General features: G+C 48.4%; 6 protein-coding genes across 6 annotated transcripts; 3 read left to right on the plus strand and 3 right to left on the minus strand.

Annotated features, from left to right (window-relative positions):
- Positions 1-496: 496 nt before the first annotated feature.
- Positions 497-1,498, minus strand: EI90DRAFT_3154378 (apolipo protein O-domain-containing protein; the record flags this gene model as incomplete). Its single annotated transcript, XM_039065926.1, has 5 exons — positions 497-795; positions 855-953; positions 1,043-1,214; positions 1,275-1,415; positions 1,481-1,498. The coding sequence occupies 5 exons, from the start codon at positions 1,496-1,498 to the stop codon at positions 497-499; spliced, it is 729 nt and encodes a 242-aa protein (XP_038916551.1).
- Positions 1,499-1,990: 492 nt separating this feature from the next.
- On the plus strand, positions 1,991-2,786 carry EI90DRAFT_3123087 (uncharacterized protein; the record flags this gene model as incomplete). Its single annotated transcript, XM_039063569.1, has 2 exons — positions 1,991-2,056; positions 2,154-2,786. 2 exons carry the CDS (start codon positions 1,991-1,993, stop codon positions 2,784-2,786), a joined length of 699 nt encoding a protein of 232 aa, XP_038916552.1.
- A 3,235-nt stretch (positions 2,787-6,021) lies between these two features.
- Positions 6,022-8,339, minus strand: EI90DRAFT_3056224 (uncharacterized protein). The gene is made up of 6 exons (XM_039060216.1): positions 8,134-8,339; positions 7,872-8,052; positions 7,482-7,821; positions 7,194-7,422; positions 6,826-7,137; positions 6,022-6,769 (listed from the first exon to the last, which is right to left on the minus strand). The coding sequence occupies exons 1-6, from the start codon at positions 8,248-8,250 to the stop codon at positions 6,467-6,469; spliced, it is 1,482 nt and encodes a 493-aa protein (XP_038916553.1). The 5' UTR covers positions 8,251-8,339; the 3' UTR covers positions 6,022-6,466.
- Positions 8,340-8,461: 122 nt separating this feature from the next.
- EI90DRAFT_2919023 (Prefoldin subunit-domain-containing protein) lies at positions 8,462-9,431 on the plus strand (the record flags this gene model as incomplete). Its single annotated transcript, XM_039054682.1, has 5 exons — positions 8,462-8,569; positions 8,661-8,737; positions 8,819-8,936; positions 9,001-9,150; positions 9,201-9,431. The coding sequence occupies 5 exons, from the start codon at positions 8,462-8,464 to the stop codon at positions 9,429-9,431; spliced, it is 684 nt and encodes a 227-aa protein (XP_038916554.1).
- Positions 9,432-9,740: 309 nt separating this feature from the next.
- EI90DRAFT_2919075 (glycogen phosphorylase) lies at positions 9,741-14,643 on the plus strand (the record flags this gene model as incomplete). The annotated part of the gene is made up of 32 exons (XM_039054686.1): positions 9,741-9,867; positions 9,982-10,124; positions 10,207-10,239; positions 10,317-10,370; positions 10,434-10,476; positions 10,668-10,771; positions 10,915-11,027; positions 11,083-11,097; positions 11,153-11,209; positions 11,265-11,294; positions 11,343-11,479; positions 11,528-11,605; positions 11,674-11,757; positions 11,816-11,926; positions 11,983-12,005; positions 12,063-12,191; positions 12,259-12,305; positions 12,364-12,388; positions 12,565-12,637; positions 12,689-12,783; positions 12,839-13,094; positions 13,149-13,189; positions 13,242-13,283; positions 13,340-13,372; positions 13,425-13,735; positions 13,788-13,873; positions 13,999-14,023; positions 14,073-14,171; positions 14,242-14,300; positions 14,361-14,435; positions 14,494-14,549; positions 14,608-14,643. The coding sequence occupies 32 exons, from the start codon at positions 9,741-9,743 to the stop codon at positions 14,641-14,643; spliced, it is 2,640 nt and encodes an 879-aa protein (XP_038916555.1).
- A 1,454-nt stretch (positions 14,644-16,097) lies between these two features.
- Positions 16,098-18,292, minus strand: EI90DRAFT_3123091 (pheromone A receptor-domain-containing protein; the record flags this gene model as incomplete). The annotated part of the gene is made up of 5 exons (XM_039063570.1): positions 16,098-17,542; positions 17,606-17,688; positions 17,737-17,791; positions 17,845-17,911; positions 17,972-18,292. 5 exons carry the CDS (start codon positions 18,290-18,292, stop codon positions 16,098-16,100), a joined length of 1,971 nt encoding a protein of 656 aa, XP_038916556.1.
- Between the last annotated feature and the right edge of the window lie 1,409 nt (positions 18,293-19,701).

Raw genomic sequence — 19,701 nt, forward strand, 5'->3', positions numbered from 1 at the left:
TATTTGTCAAGTAAGTCTCGGCGGATGTGCTATATCAATCGTGCTCCTTTGAACCCGTACAATATCATTGATGAGGCTGCATATAGTTGTACCACAACTTCCGCAGTCATCCCCTGATGCTTTAGTCATATTCCACAACTGCAAACTCGCTAGCCAAGCACTAGATCCTAGATGTCACTCCGATGGCCAAGGCGCCAGTGCTGCGCTAATTCTGCTAAGATGTCCATCCAGTGAATTGTTCAGCTTTGCCTATGAGGATTCGGGATGCAGACTACATGCATGCGGTGCCTGTAAGCCAACAGATCCCGATCCCGTCTCTGAGTATTTCGTCTACGTAGCCAGAATGTGGTCAAATCAGAAGCATGAAGGACGTCCTACGACATTCCGACCGCTGCGAGGGCTTGATGTGGTGAAGGCTGCATGCCGAGTCTCATGAAATCGTGCTACCATTCAGGCAGAAACGTGATAGATTCTTGTGATTCTCTATACAAAGGATCTATTTTGCGTCGGTCTTAGTTCCAAGCTTTAGTCCACTCGTTTCCTCCAACTTGTGCAGGCCGGCTTGTATACTGTCCTTTGCAGCCTTTGTCAGCTCTGCGTGCTTCTTGCAGGTTCCAGCGAGCGTCTCTGACACGCGAGTATTTAGTGCGTCATGCTGAGCAGCGATATCAGGAACATAGTGGTCTTCAAGGGAAGAGAAGTAGGCACGAAGGTTTGCCGACGTTTTGGGGAGCAATTGTGGGAAGGCGAGTATGAGAAGGGTTGGTGGGAGGAGGATGCGGACTGGGAGGGATCCTATTGTGAAGGAGGATTGGCTTTAGAGAGCCCCATGAGGGATGGGAAGAAGAACGTACTTGTTCTGCCTATAACAGACCCAGTGAGTGCGACCACACCGACGTACAGGATGCCAGGCGTGATAGACTCGTCCTTGGGTATGAGTGACTTGATGCGATCTTCCCAGAATGAAAAAAAAAAAGTTAGTTTCATAATCCCTTATCGTATGCAAGACAACCGAGGGCAGAGACTGGTGAAAATGACAAACTTTCTACAGCTTCCTCCACACCAATCCACTTAGAAACAATGCCTCGCACATGTGCACGAGATTGATCGTAAAAATAAGTAGCATGCCGTCGAGTAGTCCGTATTTGACGCTCGAGCTCACTGTGGGTCTCGACGAGAACTATCTCAGGATCTGGTTCGGGGTATATGGACAACTGTCAATTTCATGCCACTTTCAGAAAATCTCAGTAAGACAAATCGGGGATTGTGCCAACCTTAGAACCTGGCTTCGAGTGCACAGCCGGAGATGCGCTTCCCGATGAAGGCTGCTGAGCGTCCAGGTGGATAGCAGCGCGTGACTGCAATGTAAAGGCCCCGAGCCCTGCAGCAGCTACAACAATGCTACGTCGTAGGGGCTGCACGGGGAATTCAGAAAACCAAAATTAAACGTGGCATCCATAGCTATGAATGATCTACATACGATGGCCAGACGATGCATGGGTGCCGTTCGTTGTACCTTGTGAACGCAATGGCTGTCCGAACGCGGAAATTGCCTCCGAAATGCAACACGTGATACTCAATTGGGTAACTTTGTAGGCAGGTGACCGGCCTGTTTGAGATCAGATTGAACGGTGGTCTCCGTGCGATTGCCCGCAGCAGGGAACTTCGCTTGTTTTGATTCATGAGGGCGCTATAATTAGCAACGCTCAATATCAGCATCCATCATCAGTTTTCATCAGCTCCTATTTCGAAGATATCGCGCGCGAAGGTGTAACACTTCGCTCGGTGCAAGCAACGGAGGAGAGAACTGCCCCTGTGGTCAAGTTATCCGCATCGCTTGCGCTTTGATTGAATTGCAGAAATTAGTACTTATAAGGTCAATTTCCAAATCGTGTGATTCGGCATTCGGCGACCAGGCTGTGCCCTCCTTCATCCAACCTCAACAGAATCCCGCCCTCGGCACTCCTTCCTCGCTGCCTGGCCACATACAATGTCCGGCACCTACGACGAGAAACTCCTTGCTGAGGCGCCTCTTGCTTCGAAGAAAGACCGTCAGGTTGGTGCAGCTACAGGGTCGATCACTGCCCATTTTGCGTGGCTCCTACACACCGAAACTTGTGGTTACTGATTCCACTTTTGAACACATCCGACAGGAGGGGTACAATCTCGATCTTCTCGAGCCTGAAAGAACTAGCTCGCCTCCCGTTCGGGCATATACTCCGGCCACCGGAGTTGTTCCACCAGAGGCGGGCGCTTCATTTCCACCGCCACCGCGCGAAGGCACACCTCGCCTGGAAGAGGGTCAAACCGACTTTGTCTCTACGGGAGGTGCAAATGAATTCAGAAATGGCGACGAATACTACTCGAAACCGTCTAAACCATGGTACAAAACGAAAACCGGAATCATCATTATTATCATCATTCTTCTCGTCATCATTGGAGCTGCCGTTGGCGGTGGTGTAGCAGGGTCTCACAGTGGAAAGAGCAATAATAATGTTGTCCATGCGACTAGTTCGACCAGCACCTCTCCTTCAACCAACATTCCCGCCCCAGTTGAGTCCGGCACTTCCAAAACTAGCACTGGGGCAGCATCCCAAGCAACGGGCACGCTCGGTATCACCAGAACCCAACAGCCTTCCTCCACAAACACTGCTCCTGGTGGCTCCGATACCCCCAGCACCACTGTCCCCAGCATCACCACTGTCCCCGGCACCACAGTCCGCACAGCTGTTCCAACTGCATCCCCAGGGCCTCCAACTGCGTCCCCAGGGCCAGCAACTAGGTGATCACTTTGTCCGTCCACCAGTTATTAAGGAGACTTGGTCTAAAGGGTACTCATATGATGCTTTGCGTTTCACCAATTGGGCGCTTGTCTATGGAGGTGGCTCAGGATAGAAGCTTGTCAGATTGGTGTAGTTGTTGGGTCGGGGCTATTAATTGTTTCTTCATTTTCCTTCCCATTTAATCTTATGCATACTCTTTCTCGTCGGTTCATTTGCCTCGCTTGCCGTGATTTTGGCGCATATACCTATGTGCGCTCTCTTGGAGTCTTGGAGACACGGGTATGGGAATTCTCATGGGTAGACTCGCGTAAACATTCTTGGACTATGTATTGCGAGTTGTTGCCCGTCAATTGACAATTAACTCAAATCCGTCTCGGGAAATCCTGACCTTGTCTTTGTTCATGGTTCCAATCCTTAAATACCGTTGTTCAGTCTCTGACATCGAGGAACGTGTCGACGCGGTTATGCAGTCGGCAGTCCGATCACTGCTAGAAATTCTCCGTTCCCGCCTCCGCTATGGGGATCACGGGCCTCCAAGCCGCAATGACCAGTAGTTTTCCAGAATTTGCCCCCAGGTATATGTAGGCCTGAAACATCTTCTTGATCATCAAGCCTCTGAGCTGTGCCCTGAACCGGGACCCGCCGCGGCACACCTGCTTCCATTTTGGCACTGTGCGCATGAAGACGATCAACAAGTACGACATGATGCCTGTTTGTCTGCTGTCCGTCAAGAAGGGACGTTAGTGGAATGACGTTCGAAGTGAGTGAACGGGAAGATTTCGTGCGGTCAGACTGTCAGTAATATAATACACCTAGCCAGTGAGGGAGCGCAGCTGAAAATTGGAAAACAGAGGAACGAACTTTCCCTCAACGAACAGCTGGAAGATAGTAAGTGTGATGATGAGAAAGTTGAAAGGTTTCGAGACGGTGATGCTTGACTTGCAGGAATAACTAACTCTACATCACACCATTGATGCGTGTGCATCAATGGAATCAGAATCTCATCCCGAACAGGCCACAACTCGGAGATCTCAGAACATCAACGTAACGGGATAAATGCGTGAATTCCATGTAACCAAGCCGCAAAAGCGAGTTAGCTGAACAGACTATAAATTCTCACTCATCCGACATCTCTCTCCAGCACTTTCTTAGGTCCCTGACACCGCTTGCTTTCATTTCCTAGAGCTTCAGATGCTGCCATTTGACTCCTACCCCTTCACCCTGGAAATCGCTGCAGATCAAACCTCAAAGTTGAACCACCATTCTAACAAGTCGACTTCGAGAGGACAATGGCTATGGGGTATGCCATGCTTCATGGCTAGCGCTGGCTCGTAAGTACCCCTTCTCCTCCCTTCTTAACGGTTGTGCCTGGTTCGAGATAAGCAGTCGCAGTTGGCAATCACCCAGTTCTGTTCAAGATGATCTGTTTATTTGAAGCGGTCAAAGATACTCATTAGTTTGCTCGCAATGGAAAGATGAAAATTTAAGAACGATATGATTCGGCTAGAACGCACTGAACTACCAGTCACCAGTGACAATTTGCGAAGTTCATTGTATCACCACAGCCGTCGACGGAACAATTCGAGACAAGGGCATGTGTACCGTCGTCTCTTTGTTGTTGTTTCCGTTTGCCGCCGTGGCCGCTGTTTCGCAATGGTTGTCAGCGTGGTGGTAATCACAAGTTATTGACGCTTACACAACTTGGCCGATGTTGTTGTCTTTGTCTGAGTCCGGCGCAGGCGGGACGTTTGCTTTCGCCGTAGTCTCGACTCAGAATGAACATGGCTGAAAGATAAAATTTGGGAGCGATGATCCGACTTGAACGTCCTGAACTGCCGGTGACCACTGGTGGATGACAATTTGCGAAGTCATACTACGCCGTCAACGGGACTGGCATATGCACCATGGTCTCTTCATCATCGACCGGGCCCGTTCGCCGCCGTAGGAACTGTTTCGCAATGGTTGTCAGCTTGGTTGTAAATCACAGGTTATCGACGCCTCCACCATTTAGCCGTTGTTGTTATCTTTGTTCGTACGTGGGTCTGGCGCCGCCGCGGTGGGACGTTTGCCCTCACCTCAGCTTTCTGCTTCAGACTATAACTGGAATAGATAAAGTGTGGCGATCCCTGGATGGGGCCTTTTTCCATACCATCTGCGGTTTCGACTACCATATATATCTACCGTCATGTTTTTGGTTACCAAGATAGCCAAGCGCTGCTTATAGCCTAAGAGATTCTTCAAAACAATCTTTTCAGGGGGGAATTCTGGTTGGGTTGATCCATATATATGTATAGGCTACGTGAGGAACGATCTCACTCGCGCGTAGAATTACATAATAGTGTTGGCCTTGAATAATGAAGGAAAGCTAAGGTCCCTCGGTTCTTCCGCCTCTCTTCTGGATTAGGTATTGCCCAAAAGCCGCGTGTCAGGCCCTATATCAGGCCTTTCCGGCCTTTCACACATCCCCTCCCTTAGGACAGCACTAATACATATACAGCCGAATTTCTATTTACCTTCTCCGATCTCCCGGTTTGTCCAAGGCTTCGAGCACATGTATCCAAGCTGTTGTCTTCCATACGTTGTGCCACGCATAACCTGATTTTACTCTATTTTTACTTTCTCACCCACAAATTTTCTCAAGGCAAAGGCACAGGCGTTCACCGTATGCTAGGTCTAGTGATTCTTGAGTACACTCGACGCGAATGCCAAAATGGATGATGTCGGATCCGGTACTTGTGGCCGGCCACGGGACGATCCTCCCTTTCAACGTCCACGGGGATGCCGGTTCACACAGGACCAACGGCCGCGGTTTTGGACTGGCGACTGAGCTCATACATTATCTTTTCCTCGCACACAGGCAGATAGCAATGATAGTGAGGGCTTTGCTCCTTGATCGTTGTGGATCAATGCATAACTCATCCAGGGTTGCCTCAGTACTTCCACGCAGGTAATATGGAGTTTGCACTCGGCAAACCAACACCTATTGAAACCAACCATGTTTAAGTGTCAAGGCATCGCTCTTTAGATCTCCGTCCTCAGAACCACAATTGAGGACGTGCACGTTGCTTCACCTCCGTACGTGAAAGGCAGACCAGATCGACGGATGATCTTGTTGGCATTCCAGTCCTCGTCAGGTGGTCGCAAACGATCCCGCATACATGCTAACCCTAATTTGGGAGCTAATTACTCAAAGTTAGCACTCCCTCCTCTGTTCACACGCCCCCGACCGATATCATGGCCAATTGATCAATTGCGTCGCGGGATCATCCAACAGTTCATCAGTTCATGTTGTAGCGCATACAGGAGAAATGGTAATGACAGTGAATATGGTATTTGGCTGCAAGGATATGATCAAGCGTCCTATAGATGTAATAGTTGTCCATGTTTGAGAGATCAAATTTTGTCCAATGAAAGAACCTGTTGTGACCTGGTTCGACACGACATGGCAAGCACAGGCCGCGCAATGCTCCACACTGCTCATGCAGTCCCCACCAGAAACAATCCTCCGGGGGATGTTGCTCGCCGACTACTGGGGCGACACCAAGGGAAACTTCATCGAGTCCGCATCCCGGAGCTGATACGCAGCGCAACGCAGCACCTAGCAACCACCCGCATCGAAATGGAGCTGGGGAGCTGGAATAGTGGGCGAAATGATCGACGTGATGACGCCGCGATGCGCAGTCCTAGTGGCCCGTCGTTCGCACTTCGTTGTCGAGGTGGAACCGCCACACCTTAATTTCTGTGCGCGAATCGGGGGACCTCATGAACATGGATGCTGAGAAGGACGAAAGTTCCACACCATATGGTCGATGACTGACGAAACGATCGATCTTTGGGTTATATTCGACAAGTGGTACAGAGCGGGCGACTTGGGGGGTGTTATTCGCAAGATCGACAACTTCGATGCCAAGCGAAGTGAAAGCGCTGTAGACAAGATACCTCTGACTCTGGTTGAAGATAGGAAGTGTTGGGTAGAAGGCCGGGTCCTCGTGGGACGTGAGGTTATGCACCCCTTCTCCTTGAGTGGTAATTAGGGCATCACGGATGGCGAGAAATGGAATGGAACGACAATCTGATCGTTTCCGCCTTCGCTTCCAAGAACGATATCTATGGCGGACGCCCCATAAACAGCATCGTCATTTGCCAAGGCTCGCGGACGCCAGTACGCCATTGTGGATGTCCGTGCGACCCGCACTTTCCCTAGGTCGAATGTTTTCATATCGAAGCTTTTCTGATATCGCTCCGCCTCTTCCAGAGATGCATACATCTTGGTGAGTTTAAATTGATATAGGCGGAGGCCGCCATCTGGCACAACATAGATGACAATATCACCAACTATGTCGAGGAAACATTGCTTAGATGAGGCGTTCAAGTCAATGGGATAGTCTTCAAGCAAAATGGATAACAAACCTCCGTGGGTAGTAGATCGTCTGATCCAGCAATAGAAGCCGAAACCCATGTGTCATTCATATAATTCCAGATGATGGCATTTCCAGATGGGCCTGAAACCCCGATGTGGTGGCCGTCGCAGGCCCACAATGATGATCTTGCACTGAATGGAGTGATGGTCGAGGCGATGATATCCGTCAGCCACGGACGGTTAGTGATATGCAGCTGCAGAACGTCCATCCTACGGAGTCTACACATTCGAACATCACCCAGGATCCTGCAGATAAATGCGAAAAAAAAATAACTCACAGATTATCGTCTTGGAGGTCTCCAGTCAATCCCTGGCCATTCCGCACCACAATTGTGATGATGGAGGGGCTTTCCACCGAGCGCTGAACAATCATGGTAGAATTGCATGGCGAAAACTTCCTGGATGCAATGATTTCATATTGTTCGGTATCCGAATCATAAGCAGAGGTATCCCAGACGCGTAACCATCCAGAGAGATACAAGGTGACGATGTACCGATCGCCAGGGACGACCTGATATTGCCACACCATGTCAAGTTCCAATTTACCCCATTCATTAATGAATTCGTGGTCGGTTGGGCATGCGAAAGACAAAATCTGCTCCGTAAAAGTGAGGGAGCCTAGGCTATAGTTAATGTCAGAAGGGGCGACTTGTCTCCAGATCCCACACCTTTACGCGTCAGCATGCGCTCGAATACGTGAGGTCTCAGACACGTCACTTCCAGCTCAGGGGAAGACATATTCTCCAACTCATATTGTTGTAATGGTACATCTTCTTCGAAGCACTGCCGCCTCAGGAGGGATAACCAAACGACACGATCGCGGGACAACTGTTCGAAGTACTTGCATGTCTTGAGTTTTGAATCGTTGATAATATCATTTTTAGTTTTCTGCTACGCCGATTTTTCATCTTTTGGAAGAGAGAGACTCACAAGACGAAGATTCACTATGTCAAGGGGTGGCACCCACTTGAAGATCTCCATGTGCAGATCGAATGGAAGACGCGCGAAAACGAATGGCTCTTGGGCAGGTACCCCTCGGTCACCCATCTTCGAATGTTCTGAGGCTTATGCACCACGTCGATAGTACTGACCCGAATGAACGTATGTCAGCTGTGCAATGGACAGGGGCACCTCGACGTCAACACGACGCAACAAACTTGGCTCCAGCTTCGATCCCTTGTTTCTGATTCCGTTGTGATACCCCGATTTCTTTGCTTCCAGTGAATAAGCACTGGATCTGTCGTGATAGTGCTAGGGAATGTCGTCGTCATTGCCATTGGATTCTAAATCCTCACCACCCCAAGTCGGCGTGAACCTGAGGGCTTTGGAAACCAATCCGCGAGGGATACCAAAAGCACCATTTATCGTGGGTTTCGCACCACTAAATCACCAAGTAGAAAATCGTTCTTACTGCGCATAATGATTTTTGCGCACTAAATTCATTGTTACTCAACAAGAGTAGCGTGGAGGACCACATAGGTGGTCCTGATGCGGAAGTAGAGAGCACGCTCAAGCAATTTCAAGAGGCCATTGCGTGAGTGAATGGCCGCGCCTGAGTTCAGAGCCCAACTGAGGCGCTCAGAGCCGGTACCTAACGTCTGACATCCTTGCCCAGGAAGTACAGGTATATGGAATTGAACCTACAACAACGGAAGACAGGGCTCTTGGAGAAGATCCCGGATATTAGCAAGACCCTGAGCATGGTCAAGTTCCTACGGGATCGAAGGGTGAGTGTTTGTCAGTTAACAACTATAGCTGACTTTCCAAATATCAATGCTTATGTATTTGATTTCAAAGTCGAAAGCGGGGGCTAACCTTGAGGATGGGCTTGACGACGGTGATGATGACGACACCTCGAAACCTTTAAGAACGACTTTCGAATTGAATGACACTCTCTACGCAGAGGCGGAGCTTGAGAACACAGACCAGATTTATTTGTGGTTGGGGGTGAGAGCACTTCGTATTATTAAAATATGACACTGAGTTAGATATTCTAGGCAAATGTCATGCTCTCATATACCCAAAACGATGCTATAGAGCTGTTAACCTCGAAGCTTCAAGCGGCCCAACAAAACCTCAAGAACACTACAGAGGATCTGGAATTCCTGAGGGAACAGGTGACTATCATGGAAGTAAACACTGCACGGGTGTACAACTGGGATGTTAAGCGTCGACGGGAACGACGGGAGGCCGCGCGGTCAACAGGAAAGGTGGATGCGGAAGACTAATGCATTGATTCTTTCATCGCGCGATTCATTGATGCGGCCACAAGGGGCGCTATTACCATCGTTTTCTCAGTTTACAGCTTCCGTACTCTCGCACCTAATTTTCCTTTTCCCATGTTCGTGGCTTCGGTATTTACTTTGAGACAGAAGACACGGTTTTTTGTTGTTTACGTCTGTTGAACCGGTAAATTACTTCGCACGAGTTTCGTTCCACTTCTCGTTTCGGTCAAATACCCAGAGTAGGAGAAGCAGGGCAAGGCAAATTGTTCCCTCTCCTTTCCCCCACTTCCCTATCCCTTGGTCTCTGAAAGCATGCCTATCACTGTAGCCGCTACCAATGGTGGGGCAGCCAAGGCTGCCGCTTTGCCCGTTCCTGTTTTCGATCCTCAGCATCTAGGAAAGCCGCCTAAGCGTAGGGCGCATAAACGGTCTGCAACTGGTGCGTCTAGTCGAGCTGTGTCTCTGTATATAGTTCTTATCGTATAATTGAACACGTTGGGCTTAATCGTTGCCTGACCATTATCGCATCGTCGATGTTCGGCCGATTTCCCAGGCTATATACCGGAACGCGATGAGAAGACGGGAGACGAGATCTGGCCGCGTGGAGACGAGGCTACCTGGAAAAAAGGCCTGCTCACTGAGCCTCCTGAGGATGAGACCAGCATCTCCAATGCTATTGTTCACCACGCCCAGACGGTTCGTTGATCTGATCATCATTCCAACCAATTTCGAAATTCATAATTCTGCATCCCCCACTATCCTGAATCCTTGTCCTTAGACTATTGCACGACAACCGTACAATCTCGACGATGTATGTCCATTTCCCAGAGGTCGATTCGCCTTTGTTTGTCAAATCTAACCAACGCTGCCCCAATTCGGATCGAGTAGGCTGGAGCCTATCAGGCCGTCGCTCTCGCCGTGCGCGATGATCTTATCATCAATGTGAGTGAAGCTACACAGCCACCCCCAGACAGCCGTCATCTCATACTTTCTAACCTCTGCCAGTGGAATGATACTCAGTCTCACTTCACTCGTACCGCGCCAAAAGGTTCGCCTCCCTTGCGGTAGATGCAATCATGTACTAAAATGTGGTTTTGGCACGATCTTAGGGCATACTACTTTTCACTTGAATTCTTGAGTGAGTTTCTTTTGGTGGCTTCTTCCGAAAATCTGACCGCCTTCATAATTTTAGTGGGTGCGTCGGCCGAGTACTTAGATCATGCAGTATCTGGTTCAAAGTAGTTCATGTTACCCGTTTGCGAACAGGACGGGCTCTTGATAATGCTCTCCTCAATCTTGGCCTCAGAAACAAGTTTTCAGACTCTATTGGAAAGCTTGGATTTGTGAGTCAAATTAATTCTTCAATTCTATAAGCGTTAATACCTCACTTCTATCTGTGTAACGCTGTCATTTCCACCGATCTTTTGCGGCATATCTGCTAAAACCTTGATCGATCGCAACAACTATTCCCGCTCCTGGCACTAAGACTCTTGAGGATCTTCTGGATTCCGAACGAGATGCTGGATTGGGTAATGGAGGATTGGGCCGACTTGCGGCCTGCTATTTAGATTCCAGTGCTAGCATGGAACTTCCCGTGTGGTGAGCAGGGATATGGCAAGACAATGAAATCAACTAACACACTTTATTGCCATAGGGGCTATGGATTGCGGTAGATACAACCTTTCAAATATCACTGGTGTCACTGATATCTCGACGGTCATCAGGTATAAGTACGGTATCTTCCAGCAGTTGATTGCTCCCGATGGGTCCCAGCTTGAAGCGTGAGTATCATGCCCAACGATTTTAACTAGCTTGAGCGTTATAACTATCTGATAGTCCAGATCCATGGCTTAACAATGGCAATCCGTAAGTACCCGTGACCCCGAGATGTGCATTGCACCTATTTATTTCTAGGTGGGAAATCCATCGTCCCGACGTTAAAGTGGACGTACGCTTCTACGGTCATGCCCAGCGCATTAACCGAGGCAGGGCTGTCTGGACTGCTGGTCAAGAAGTAGTTGCTATCGCCAACGACGTACCTGTTCCCGGATGTAAGTGCTGCCTAATCTCACCCCGGTGCACGCCATGATTGTTGCTAGACCGCACCCGCAACACGAACAATTTGCGTCTTTGGGATGCCCGACCTAAGTCGGGTTTTGATTTGTTGAGTTTCAATGGTGCGTAAATGTTGTGAGCCTCAGACACTGGGGTTTTTGGTAATGACGAAAATGCTGTGATTATGCAGCTGGCGATTACCACAGGGCAGTGGATTCAAGCAACCAAGCCGAGGCAATCACCCGAGTTCTATATCCCAATGACAATCATGATGGTATGCTCTCGTGTTTACGATTAGGTGCTATTCATTGCTGACGATAGATTTAATGTAGCGGGTAAGGAGTTACGATTGAAACAACAATACTTCTGGACGGCCGCTAGTTTGGGCGATATAATGCGTCGTTTCAAGGATCTCGGGAAACCTATAACGGAGTTTCCTCAATGTAAGTTGAAGTTATCCACCCTCTCATCCTACACAACGTGACGAGACCCAACGCAGATGTATCAATACAGCTTAACGACGTGCGCAACTTGGATTGATGCTGCCCGCGCCATCGATTGACTGCGTTTCCCGTGTAGACTCACCCTACACTTGCCATTCCTGAGTTGATGCGCATCCTCGTAGATGAAGAGGAAGTAGAGTGGAGCACTGCATGGCAAATTGTCATACGCACGTTCGCCTATACGAACCACACTGTTCTCCCGGAGGTGGGAATTCCCAGCATCGTATCTTCCCAGGCTGCGCTAGCTAACAAACGGTCTTGCGATTGGGTAGGCGTTGGAGAAATGGCCTATCCCCCTCGTTGAGAATCTCCTGCCGAGGTAATTGCGTGTCAATCTCAATTGTGGTCCAGATTGATCCTCATTCTATTTGGATCAGACATATGCAAATCATCTATGACATTGTGAGCCCACTTCCTTCTTTCCCATACTCGCTATTGATTGCCAAAATCTATGATTCCAGAATGCGTAGGTCAATCATACTGTGCCTATGCTATGTCGCTGATCTGTGGTCATTCAGTTCATTCCTCCAAGGTGACCCGATTCAGATTTCAGCTCATACTACCATGTACTGAGAAAGCCTCAACACCAAGCGGTTGAACGCAAGTATCCAGGGGATCGTGACCGATTGGCTAGGATGAGTCTCATTGATGGTACACATTTCTCCTCGGATTTTTTTCTTATCTCTGAGTCTTCTCTTGCAGAGACTTGGCCGAAATTCCTTAGAATGGCGAATTTGGCTGTCATCGGGAGCTTTAAAGTTAATGGAGTGGCCGAGCTTCACAGTCAGCTGGTTCAGGTGCTTGTTCTTTCCACAGCCTCTGCTTCATGTCCCTTCTACTTTGGTTCGGTAGACTACGATCCTCAAAGACTTCGCTGAGTTTTATCCCGGGAAGTTCCGGAACATCACTAACGGAATTACTCCTCGTCGATGGCTCGACCAATGCAACCCTGGGTTGAGTGCACTGATTACGGAAGTACTAGGAGGGAAGAAAGATGAATGGTTGAAGGATCTCAACCTGCTCAAGGGTTTAACGAAGTACCAAGATGACCCTGGATTCCAGAAGAAGTGGAATGCTGTCAAGCTGCAGAACAAGGAGAGACTGGCTCGTGAGTTATTATTCAACTTGATACCCTAAGAATAGATCTAACCAATGCGAATAGATTACATCGAGAAGACAACTGGTGTTATTGTGAATACCGATGTGCGTGTTTTCACCCAAGGATGAGCTTGTTGGTCTCTGATATTTAAGACAGAGTATGTTCGACATTCAAGTCAAGCGCATTCACGAGTATAAGGTGCATCCAGGTATTCAGAGGCTCTCATATGTTAGTTCTAACGGCTTTGATTGCAGCGTCAAAATCTGAACATCTTGGGTGTGATTCACGTAAGGCCTGGTTGTTCGACGCTCGGATTCCGGCACTGACTTTGATTCTCAGCGTTATCTCGAGATCAAGCGCAAGACCCCTGAGGAGCGCAAGAAAGTCGTACCACGCACCATACTCTTCGCAGGGAAAGCTGCGCCTGGATATTATGCTGCCAAACTTACTATTCGTCTCATCGTCAATGTGGCGCGTGTCGTGAACGCCGACCCCGATGTGAAAGGGATTCTTACTGTCCTTTTCCTTCCGGACTACTCTGTTTCCTTGGCCGAATTGTTGATTCCTGCTTCTGATATCTCTCAGCACATTTCAACCGCAGGGACTGAAGCGTCAGGGACGGGTAACATGAAATTCTGTCTTAACGGCGGGTAGGTGCATCTGCTATAGACCCTCGCTTGAGGCTGATTTGCATTCCTCAAGGTTGCTTCTTGGGACTGTGGATGGTGCCTCGATCGAGATTGCAGAGGAGGTCGGCGAAGAGAATGTCTTCATGTTTGGGCATCTTGGTACATGAATCCCATGCTTCATGAGACGTATCTTCCTAATTAGCACCTCCACCAAACAGCGCCTGTTGGTATGTATTTTCCATCCACGAGGAGAAATTAGGTAATCCCCATTGTCCGGCCCCTAGTCGAGGATCTGCGATACCAGCATCAGTACGTTGTACAGCAGTCTGGTACTATCGAATCACCAAATTGCGCTTAGATACCATCACGTCAATATCCAGCAACGCTCTCAAACTCTCGCCGCAGTGTTAGACGAAATTTCCAATGGTAGATTTGGCGATGGTCACGTATACGAATCGTACGTATGGTCAACCGCAGACTTTTTTATATCAAAACACGGGGGCTACATCTCCTCATGTTCATCACAGGCTCCTTAACACCATTCGAGGCAATGATTATTACCTGATTTCAGAGGACTTCGACTCCTGTAAGCATTCAACTTTCTCGATGGGGTGTATGCTGTTCTGATCATTTGCATCATGTGCAGACCTAAAAGCTCAGGAAATTGTTGACGAAGCTTACCAGGATCGCGCATCTTGGACCAAGAAGTCGATTCGCACTGGTGCGTCAGCTTCGTAAGGATCAACAACGTCACTGAGTTGGCATGCCTCCCTGTCCAGTGGCTTTCATGGGTAAATTCAGCTCTGACCGTGCAATTATACAATATGCGGAAGAAGTGCGTCATATACATTACTACCGATCGTGGTCACCATGATTTATCTCGTGATTTCTAGATCTGGAATATCGAGCCAACCAAGCTGAAGGCTTAGAGTAAACACATGCAATCGGGATATTGTCTATTCAATGTACCATAAGTTTGTCCTGTACCGAAAAAAACTGATCGTTCAACTTCCCCGTACTATGTTCTATTCCTTTTCATTTCCCATCGATTGTACTCACACATACATGTGTTTTCAGTTCCGTGAATAATACACGTGTTGCGATGCGATTGATTGGTGCCAAAGGAAATATAAATGCATTGTGAGCTGAATATGTAGTCATCGTTGACACGAGGTGACATTTTGTTACGGTACATGAGTAGATGAAGAGAAATCTGAGTTGGTTTTTGATCTGATTACGCACATACCCGCACTCGCTCGCTCAGTCCTTGCTGGTGGTACGTCTGGCGGCGAGTAGATTTGGGTTGCAGGCCATGCCTGCTGTTAAGCATTTGATATAAAAAATGACAGTTTCGCTACCAGAGCGGCTAAAAGGGCACAAGAAAGAAGCGAGCTGAGGGCGCTGTATGGATACGCAGAGCGATATATGTATCGATAGTTTGCAACTCGGCCAGCGGGTATAGACACATGCATCTTCGAGATTCCGTTCCGTGAGAAGCCTCCCGACATTTTTGTGATGATTTTCTTTGGAGTGTGGTAGATTGTGAAATTAGAAAACGCCCAAGGCTGGCTATATAGGCTAAGCTGCTAGTAGTACGTTGCTTGACTTTGAGGATGTGGGATGAAGAAAGGCACAAAGTGAAGAGTGGAGAATGGAGATAGGACATTGAGAAGTAAGTTGAGTCAAGATAAAGGCAAGACATGCGGGACGGGAAAGGGGGGGGAAATGAGATATTACATACTACGGGACAAAAAAGCCATTGAAAACTGGACGAGGATGCCGTGTCGATGACAACCGCCTTTTCCTTGAAATTGGAATAGCAATTTTTTCCGGCTTCGAAAAAAAAATCTTGTTTTCGTCCTTTAGAGGCGAGCTAAGGCAAAAAGAAAATGCGAGACAGACGGAGAGAGGAAATAAGCGAAGGAGAAAGGATAATGAAGATGGTGGATCCTCAGAGGACAGGGAATTCGAGAGAGACTAGGCAAGACCGACAGTTATTTTAACAGGCGCCGGCGACTTGATTGTACACGGTATATCTAATAATGAACCTCTGAGACACATCAATGAGTAAGCTTTCAGTCATGCAGAGAACATGAGGTAGGAAAAAAAGGTGGACCAAAAAATCGGAACCACTAGAAGAGAATTCGATCTTGGTTTGAGGGGATCATACGCAAATATTGCTCGCGTTCCTTAAAATAACAAGTATCGTAGCTGGAGGGAAATCCAAGAAGAGGTAAACGGCTTTGCGTCTTGAGAGAGCAAGCAAAGTTTGCTTCGAACTGACGAAAAAATTTTTCGTCCGCCGATCGCAGGAAAGTGGCCCTTTAGGCAAAAAGCGTAAGTGTGGTTGGGATCGTCTCGTTTGTTGTCATGGAAGTTTGTTTCATCGCTGTCTCCTTCCAAAACTACCCCTTGAGAACCTAAAAGTAGACCAAAATGCAGGTGGACTAGAATGTCTCCTCGTCTCCTCGCTCCCATTATGTTCCCTTGAACTTAAGGGTGGATGAGGGAAGAGTAAGACGGGCGGTAGAGGAGATGGGAGTGGGGTCGATTGATCGTCCAATCGACTGTGTGTGGTTGTATTGAAGTTGGTGTTGTTGGAGTTAGTGTTCAAAAGAGGGAAAGGGGAAGGCGGAAAGACAACGGGAAATGAGATTGAGGGTGGCGGGGGTGCCAGGACGTCGTCGTCATCATAACTGTCGGTATTGGAGCGGTGGAATGGTGAGGGAGTATAAGATGGTGGAAGGGGGAGAGGCGAATCAGCGATGATATGGGCAAGCGTATGAACGCTCTCTTCATCCCCCTGACGATAATGACATTCCACCTCCGTCATGCTTCCACGATCATCTTCCCAGTCCGAACTATCTTCTATACCAACGACATATTCATCGGCGTCGGAAGGATGTTGAGCTTCAACGTCCATAGGAACGCGCTGCGTCCCGATTTGTTGTTGTTGAGCAAATCTCGAGGGACTGATACCCCTCCCCTCTCCACTCCCCAACTCCGAACGCGGAGCATCGATCGTCACGCCAGGAGAAGGAATGGCGATCCCTGTACCCTGAAGCGTCGCATAACTGTCACAGATTTCCTCAGGGGAATAAGTAATGCATGACGAAGTAAGCTTGACATCCACTTGGCGCATACTGTACTTTTGTTCCTCCCCACCCATGTCATCAAGAACGACCTCTCTAGACCGGGTAATTTTGATGACGTGAGGCAGAGGCGGGGAGGGCAAGGAGGAGGATTTGAAAGGTGGTGTCTTAGTGAGTGTAGGAGACGTAGCCATGGATGAAGTCTTGCTATAAAGCGGTAAGGCTCCAATAGGCTTTGACGGTCCTTTCCCACTTGCAGAAAATCCCTCCTTCTGAGAGCTGCCGATGTGGATCCTGGACCCGGGCATAATATAATGTTTCCAGTTCTCAGGCACAGGTAACTTCTTGACTATCCATGCGATACTCCTCCGATAAGCAGCTAAGGACTCTCCTGCCAGCCCAAAGTAAAGGAAGAATAACCACGCGGCAGCTGGGGCGGCCCATCGACCCATCTCAAGCACATTCCACGCCTGACGGCTAGTAGACTGTAGGATAACCTTGGGATATTGATCTACTCGATTGAAGTCCGAGTGTGTGTCGGCCCAGGAAATCCAAGGTGCTAGACCTTGGTAGGTGTTGCAATAGGTGACATAAATTGAGAGGGGCACATCAAATATAATGTCGGTCATGGCGAGGGCGATGAGACGGAGGTAACGGGAGGCGTTCATCGACGACGTATAGGCGACGTTGGCACTGAAATTTCGGCGTTGTTTGAGGAATGCGCGAATGGACAGCGCTATGAGGGTGGGTAGTTTCCGCTTTAGCCCGACGCTATGAGAAGGACCGCGGTCATACTTACAGGCATAAACGAAGGATATTAGACCTAAAGTCGGAGGCCAGATGCTAAGAAGGAAGACGGCCGGGGGAGTCATGTATGTTGTCCTAATGGATAGTTAGCAACGTTCAGAATGAAGAATCATGGACGCTTACGGGACGCAACCAATATCTTCAACGATGTCAAATCGGTGCCCCTGTACAATATAATCTAGAACGTAAATTGAGTTGGGTTGACGCCATCGAAATTGAGGGGGGACGTACGGAAGGCCATTACAAGACAAGGGATCCCCAGACCGATGCCGAGATCGATGAGTGTTTGTTTCCTTTTCTAATGGACAATATACGCGGGTGAACAATAAACTCAGGACAATAATCAAGTCATATTTACCTCTTTGTATGACGTTACAACATGCTTCATCGTCGCAATGTTGTACAACCGCCTATTTATCGCAAGCGAAACGGCAGGAAAGGCAACGCCAAGTCCCATGGTGAACTTGGTAGTAATATCACACCAAACTGGCGCCACGTCCACTACAGATTCATTCCAGATGATCGAATTAACGAGGTAGATCACACAAGCGAGGAACGTCCAGCCAATATAGAGCAACGTTCCACAGTTGCGAGCACTCCAGTGCCATGGTGCAGGGAGGAGTATGAGAACGATGGCAATAGAAGTGAAGACCTGGAAGGCAGTCTGTTCTGCCGACATTGTTGTGCGAGAGACAGGAGAGGAAGGTTGGCGCCGACAGACCAGCTGCTAAAAGATGCAGCTAGCTGAGGGGGAGAGGAAGAGGCAAAAGTACATTATGTTGGAGAAGAACGAGCGATATATCGACCTGAACACAATAAGCATTCCAACAATGCAGAAGAACAATAGTGTGGGAATTATTGGGACGTGGGAGTGTGGTGGCTGTGCAGTACAACAAAGGTTTCTTGTCTTCGTCGTCAACAACGTGTTCAAGAACGTTCTCTTGCTATTCTTCTTTTGTTTTCATACAGAACAGTCATTTTTATTTGGGAAAACTATTGATATTCGTCTTGAACACAAAACGAGGACAAGCAAAAAGTCACGAGACACGTGCTTTGACTCTCGACGGCTCGCTCGTCCTCTTCGTCTCGTTGTTTTCCTAGTTATTGTTCTCCTCTCGCCTTTTTCTTATTGTTCTGGGTTCCGGGTATAAATGCTGCGCAGGACGTGCACGCTAGAGGGCTCTTCCTTCTCCTCATAGCAGAGATACAACTGTTGGCTATATCGAAACTATCCACTCACTACGCAACTTCGCTCTTTCGTACACCCTTCGTTCTTCCTACACCAAACTCACCTCAAACACCCTCATCGCACAACTAGCAATGGACTCATTCGATTCCTTCCTTGAATTCGATGTTCTCCCTCTCGAATTCGACTCTAACGTTTTGACCGAATATCCCGAACTGGTCGACGGAGAGCAGTGGGGGCGTACCTATTCTAATTGCATCATCATTTGATCCTGGGTAAGTTAGCTTGATCATTCATGGGGGATCTGATTGGTCGCTAACCGCCCTTTGCCTTTTTGTTCTTTTGTGTATAGGATGATAGTTTGCGGGCGTTGCATCCTCCCAACATCCCACGTCTGCATTATACTCCAATACCCATGATCACCTCTCGACAGTCGTTTCCGTTCGTTCAATTCGGTCATAACCTTTATTTATTCCTCTCTCTCTCGGTCTTATCTATTATCACGGTCTCACGAATGCTAGTAAATGCTATGCCGTGATCTGCTTTATTCTCGACATATTATTTACTTTCCCTCTATCTTGTCGACTTCAACTCCGTCGTAATCGTCGCACATCGCCGCTTCGCCTCTTCATGTGCACCGCGCCTCACAACCCTCTATCCATCCGTTTCATCGATCCGAAGCCTTTGCCGCTGTCTTGCTCTTCTATCGTCCACCCCTCTCTCTGGAACCCCCGCTATCTTGCGAGCCTGGTGCCCGCACCTTGTTGCTCTCTTCGCTTTGCGCTTTCGAAACCTAACGACATACAACACGCGGAATAATATCCCTGGTCTAAATCTCACCAAGATCAACTTATCCCTACCATTATCAATCCTTCCTACGCCAAATATGTATCTTCATGTTT

This window comes from Cantharellus anzutake, assembly GCF_015039405.1.
Source record: "Cantharellus anzutake strain C23 chromosome Unknown EI90scaffold_21, whole genome shotgun sequence".
Taxonomy (NCBI): Eukaryota; Fungi; Basidiomycota; class Agaricomycetes; order Cantharellales; family Hydnaceae; genus Cantharellus; species Cantharellus anzutake.